Source organism: Aureococcus anophagefferens (assembly GCF_000186865.1).
Source record: "Aureococcus anophagefferens unplaced genomic scaffold AURANscaffold_20, whole genome shotgun sequence".
In the NCBI taxonomy this organism is placed as follows: domain Eukaryota; class Pelagophyceae; order Pelagomonadales; family Pelagomonadaceae; genus Aureococcus; species Aureococcus anophagefferens.
The window spans coordinates 519,161-524,698 of record NW_008705580.1 but is presented as its reverse complement, the minus strand read 5'-3'; the positions used below and the strand labels follow the sequence as shown (position 1 = coordinate 524,698).

Below are 5,538 nucleotides of genomic sequence, written 5' to 3'. Positions count from 1 at the left end.
TTAGGTTCCAATTTCTATATAATAAAACAGGGCTCTGTGGTGTGCACTCAGGCTGATGCCCAGGGGAAGCAGCAAGAGGTGGCACGCTTAACTGTCGGCAGCTAGCGCCTGACCTTGGTAGAGCTATGTTTCTCTCGACTTGCCTTGGTAGGTTGGCGACTATTTTGGTGAAATTGCGCTACTTACGAGCAAGCCTCGCCAGGCAACCGTGGTTGCTGCTGAAAGTGGTGGCACATTGACGTTCCTACTCTGGAGCCTGATCCTGGAGTACATATTGACTCCTCGAAGTAGGTTGTTGTCGTTGGATCGCAGTACGTTCAATCGTATCCTTGGTTCGATCGAGGATATTCTTCGCCGTAACATGTGCGAACCGCGTCACAATTAATTGTACTTCGCTTATTCGGCGCCTGGGAGTGGCTTGTATCTTAGGGTTGCCTACAACAAATTTCGGAGTGCCCAAATATAAAAAAGTCATGGTCTTTAAATTTCACTAGCGCCCTCTCTGCTAGTGCCGCCCGGATCGAGCAAGGTGCGCCTTAGAGTCATGCCATCCTGTTCCATGTGGGCAAGGAGCGTAGAGAGACAGAAAGGTTTCTGCACCACCTTGGTGAACTGCACCTTGATGTTGTAGTGCACCTTTTTAACACTGTGCTCCTACTGCGCATCCTGCTGGTACTCTTAATGCATTCTAATCCACTAGCATGAGCAAAGAACTAGAGGAATGCCCATGTCAACAGGGCAGAAGCTGCATAGCGCCCAGGACCGGGGGGCGATGCGATTCTAGCACGACCTTGGAACGAGCTTTTATGCAAAGAATATAGACAGACCTTTCTCTCTCTCTCTCCCCCCCCTCTCTCTCTAGCTGCCCTGACGAGTGCTTAACAAAAAGGTCAGATTCCGATGGTCAGTGTCCAAGCGCACAATGATTCCATCTAAATAAGGCTCGGAATGCTCCAATCCCATGATCACTGTTAGCGTGCGCGATAAACTACGAGATCATCGAGATCTTACGTATCTGTCGACGGCGATCGATGGCTCGACGGGCGGTGACGCGGCGCGCCGAGACCGCCGCCGGGGGTTCTTTTTCAAAATCACTCAGCGGAGCATTGATTTGCCATTTCCGAAGACGTACGGAATTTCGTCAAAGAGGCCTCGGTTTAAGACCCCAAAAGCCCTAACAGACCACAGACCTCGGTTTAAAACCCAAACAGACCAAAAAGACCGTGACCTCAGTCTGTATTCGTCCCTACGGATGGCTCCGAGTCTCCCCCGCCGACTTTTCCTCTGCTAGCATAAGCTCTCTTAACATCCTGTACTCTTCTGCCCGCTGCAGTAGCTCCTCCATTCTAGATGACATGCTTCCCCTAATGTCCACCAAATGTAAAGTAAATTAGCCAGGCTACCCTTCACTAAAATGGGTACTTCAAGTTGGAGTTTTAAAACACCCGGGCCCCCAGTAACTAACCGACACCGACCCCGCCACACAAACCGACGTACCAAGAAAGTAGCAAGAGAAGAGGGAAGTAAGAAGATACCAAGGTACCATACCCATAAGAAATAGCGAATAACTAGGAGCGCAGCGGGCCACTAAGCTACAGAAATTCCTCCACAAGATTCCGGCTGCAGGCGGCCAGTGGCCCGTATACGGCTAACCCCCCCCCGACCACGTTCGTTTTCTTTATATTGTCCGGTTAAGCCGGGCCCTCGCGCGACTCCCAATACCACTTGCCGGTCCGCAGCGGGCCAGCGCAGGTCGCTTTTTATTGGGTGTTGACCCGCACCGAGTGCAACACAAGCGCACTTTGCGACTGCAGCAGCGGTTGCTCAAACCGCTGGGTTTCTGTGCATGTAAGGGAGATTAGAGACGCTATTCTTCCCTTCCAAACGTGCGCCAGCATCATCTGTGTGCTTCATCACAAGAGGAGGCGCAATGATCTCTTCACTGACAGTGCTTAATGTTTCAGCCAGCGCAGCTTTCGAGCGCTGAGCAATTGCGGTCAAGGACTTATGCGAGTGAACAGCGCCCATGATCTTGCCCGTATCATCAGCTTCAAGGACAGATCGCGCTACAGATGCGCACTCATCTCCAACCACAGAAGTGTCTTCATCACCTTGTTCTGACATGCAGGGTAGGTGCTCTGCCGTGAGATTCATAGTAGGTCTAGTGGCTAGTGATTGAGCAGGCTTGGGAGTGGGAAGCTGACTAGCTTCGAGTTCAGTGATGCGAGATCGCACATTTTCTATCAATGCGGACACTTCCGAGTCACTGATATACTTATCAAAATCTAGGCCATTAGCAAAGTCGAGGAGGTCATCCGCTTCATTCTTTTCGGCGCAATCTACGGAACTAAGCGCCTGCTGCTCAGTGAGTGCCCACATTGGCCGAGATGGAGGTGCTGGACTCTTGCCGTCAGCGACAGTTGGATAGGTCTCACGGGTTGAGTCTTCAAATGATGCCTTCTCAACGGAGGTCTCTTCTCCGTGCTCATCTTTGGCTTGTGATTCAAAGTCGAGCACTGAATCCTTTGCTTTGCGCACCATTGCACGCATCCTCGCTTCACGTTCCATGAATCGTTTATGGCGATCTTCTTTCATTTGGACATCCTAGGATGTACGAAGGTAACTCAACTAGTGTGTGAACGTCTCAAGCTAATGTGACTCTGCCGGAACTAACCGCAAGATAGTGTTTCTCTAGCTGTTCCTTGGTCGCCTGGAGCTCTGCGAGCCACCTACCGAATAAGTCATCTAGTAGACCTAGTAGTAAGGTGGCTTAATGCTCGGTCATACATACTTCCGATGTCGCTGCAGTGCAGTTTCCTTCCGCGGGTGTTGGTCTGTAGTGGCTGCCTTTTCCTTCGATGAAATAGGCACATTCGTGCCCGGTTTATCACCGACATTGCCGCACACGAACGCTTGTTTGGCGGATGCAGCTACACCTTTGGACGTACCGACCATGCCCACGAATGGTCTGTTACATAGCATTACGCCCTTGTAATTGCCAATCGACACCGCCGGGGTAGACGACATGGTAACGTTCGGCGCTGTATATCTCTGGCGGATACTAGACGAAATGGGCATAAATCGACCTCAACGTGAGGGGTTGCAGTGCAACATGAGCGACGGCGTCGTCGCTGCGCTTCTCGGGGAGTACCCGCCGACGTATTTGCCGCTGGCAGAAGCCTTTTCTCGGTGGTTTTATGCGGCTATGCGGATGCGCTGGTGCCTCGCGCTCAGGCCGCTCGAGCCCTGGAACTAAGTTGGGCCTCTCGTCGGTCGCCCCCCACCATTAACGGCCGTTCTCGTCATCCACGGGCTGCCCCGACGCGAACTAAGTTGCTCGCCTTCGACCGATGGTCTTTCCCGAGCGACTCGCAGCCGGGCCCGAGGCGCGGCAAGGTCCACAGACCGAGCGCCGCGCCAAGTCCTGGAACCGCTGCATCGGCTAGCGAAAGACGCGTTTTAGCCCAGATCTGACAAAACGAGCAAAGCCTGGGGGGGCTGATCTCAGATCAAGCCTACGGTGAAGTCAACAACCCAAAAAATGGCTCACAGTCAAAACTTACGTGGAGAACAAGTTGGAGAACAAGGGCAGCCCATCGCAACGCTGGGCTGCCCGGGGACGCTTCCCCCGGGGAAAGCTAGGGTTAGCGTCAAACCCCCTGGACAATCTTACCCATGAATGCTACGTTGTGGCGATTTGCATGGCATGGGTACGCATTCCCCAGTAGAGCAGCCTATTACCACCGCTCGCGCGCCGCTTTATTAACCAATTTTGCGCGGCTTATTCGCAAGAGCCGGATAGAACTCGACCAGGCCCGATTGACTTGCACTCGCAGTTCCCGGCCCTGAGCCTCTGCGATATAACAGGGCCCTCGAGGACGACCAGAACAAGCGAGTATATTGCGCGGAATGATGATACACGCCCTGCAGGCTCGCTGCCCAAAGCCACATCACACGCCATAGAGAAAGGCCAACCTTGGATCGTATAGAGTTTCGGTACCGCTCTAGCCAGGCGGCTAGCCTGCGGGATAGAAGGTGCGGATTGACATCATAAGCTTATTTTACAAAGAAGAACTTATCCAGTGGCACACTTGCTGTTGATTTGCAATCTACTGGATGCCAAGGGCTACCTCTTGCCTGTGAGCAGCATGTCTCCGAGCACGAGTTACTGACAGCTCGTTGATGCGCTCAGTATATGGGTCGACAATAGTCTCCATCCTTTCTCGGTGTGCCTTTTTTTGATTAAAGTATTTCTTTTTTTTTTCAGCGATTTCTTCTTTTTGAATACACATCATCTCATGTGCCGCCTCTTTTACTAATCCTTCCTTACGAGTTTGGGTCTTACGATGCGACGCTTCTTTAAGTATGCGATTGTGAGTATTCTGGTGGAGTTCTCTCGATTTGGTGGTCTCATACATCGCGGTTCTCTCGAGCGAGCGGCGCTGCGTATTCTTGGCCATTCTTTCAGCCCCTTTGAGGAGCTCCTCGTGCGCTTTCTTCTCCTTGAGCTGCTCGCCAGCGCCTGCAAACAGCTGGTCCTTCTTAGTTCGTTCCGCCTCATCCCTTAGCTTTTCGCGGTAGCTGCTCAGCACTGTGCGCTTGATCTCAAGCTCTTCGACAAGGTCTAAGAGAAGGCGCTCCTCCCGGTGCTGGATAGCAGTCTTGAGATCAGCAGCACATTGAGACTGGTATTGGCTTGTCTTGTGATTTTTCTCGGCAGCGGCCTCTCTGACTTTTTTTATGTTCTTGACGCGCTCTGCTAGACGATCGCGCTTTGCGTTCCTGGCTACCACTAGTTCTTTACGCTTCTGCTCGCAGTTCTCCTGATCGCGCTTGCGATTTCTGGTGAGGCGCTCCTGCATCTCAACCAGGGACATCTCATCAAGCAGGCCAAGCCCGACTGTGTCTGTTGGGTCAAAGAAATTTGTGTGGTCTCGGTGGACACTTTGCTCTGCTTTGAGTCGCTTGACATGCTCGGCCAGCGCCTTTGCTCGCGCATCATTTTCATCCTGGCGGTGCTTGAGCCGCGTCTCCATGTCATGCTGGACGCCCTTGCGAATTTGATTCTTCCTTTCCAGGACGCTCTCGACCGCAAGTTTCGGTGCAGTCTCGCGCTCTTCCTTAACTTCCCCAACGAGGTGCTTTTTTTTAAATAACGTCATTTCTGTCTCAAGCTGACGTTGTTTCTGCATAGCACGGCCCTCCTCGACACCCCGAGCCGCAAGTTGTCGGTTATCTAACAACTGATTTAGCTTAGCTTGGTGCGCCTCCTCAGCGGATGCCTTTGCAAGAACTCGCGTCCGGGCTATCTGCTCCAAGCGAGTCTTCTGGTCCTGGGCACGCATCTCTGTCTGCCAACGGTGAAAGTCACTGCTGTCCCGCAATTCTGCTTCATAAGCATTGATCTTTGCTGCCTCTTGTTCTTGCTTGGCCCTAAACAAAGCATCTTCTCGTAGGATCGTGGCTGTATTAATCTTCACGATGGCCTACAGTGGAGGTCGATCGACCGAGCTTGTAAAGAATCACACCAATTAGTGA

General features: G+C 52.3%; 3 protein-coding genes across 3 annotated transcripts in view; 1 reads left to right on the top strand and 2 right to left on the bottom strand.

Annotated features, from left to right (window-relative positions):
* The window catches only part of AURANDRAFT_72165 (hypothetical protein), a gene marked incomplete at both ends in the record, with an annotated part of 2,357 nt that extends 1,878 nt beyond the window's left edge, over window positions 1-479 (top strand). The window contains 3 exons of the mRNA XM_009041351.1: window positions 152-240; window positions 292-363; window positions 430-479. Of these exons, the coding sequence (XP_009039599.1) occupies window positions 152-240; window positions 292-363; window positions 430-466 (198 nt within the window). The remainder of the gene's footprint in view (window positions 1-151; window positions 241-291; window positions 364-429) is intronic.
* A 1,197-nt stretch (window positions 480-1,676) lies between these two features.
* On the bottom strand, window positions 1,677-3,060 carry AURANDRAFT_72164 (hypothetical protein; the record flags this gene model as incomplete). Its single annotated transcript, XM_009041307.1, has 4 exons — window positions 1,677-2,066; window positions 2,205-2,604; window positions 2,675-2,729; window positions 2,792-3,060. The coding sequence occupies 4 exons, from the start codon at window positions 3,025-3,027 to the stop codon at window positions 1,825-1,827; spliced, it is 933 nt and encodes a 310-aa protein (XP_009039555.1).
* Window positions 3,061-4,109: 1,049 nt separating this feature from the next.
* The window catches only part of AURANDRAFT_66197 (hypothetical protein), a gene marked incomplete at both ends in the record, with an annotated part of 10,429 nt that continues 9,000 nt past the window's right edge, over window positions 4,110-5,538 (bottom strand). The window contains one exon of the mRNA XM_009041306.1: window positions 4,110-5,486. Coding sequence (XP_009039554.1) covers window positions 4,110-5,486 — 1,377 coding nt within the window. The remainder of the gene's footprint in view (window positions 5,487-5,538) is intronic.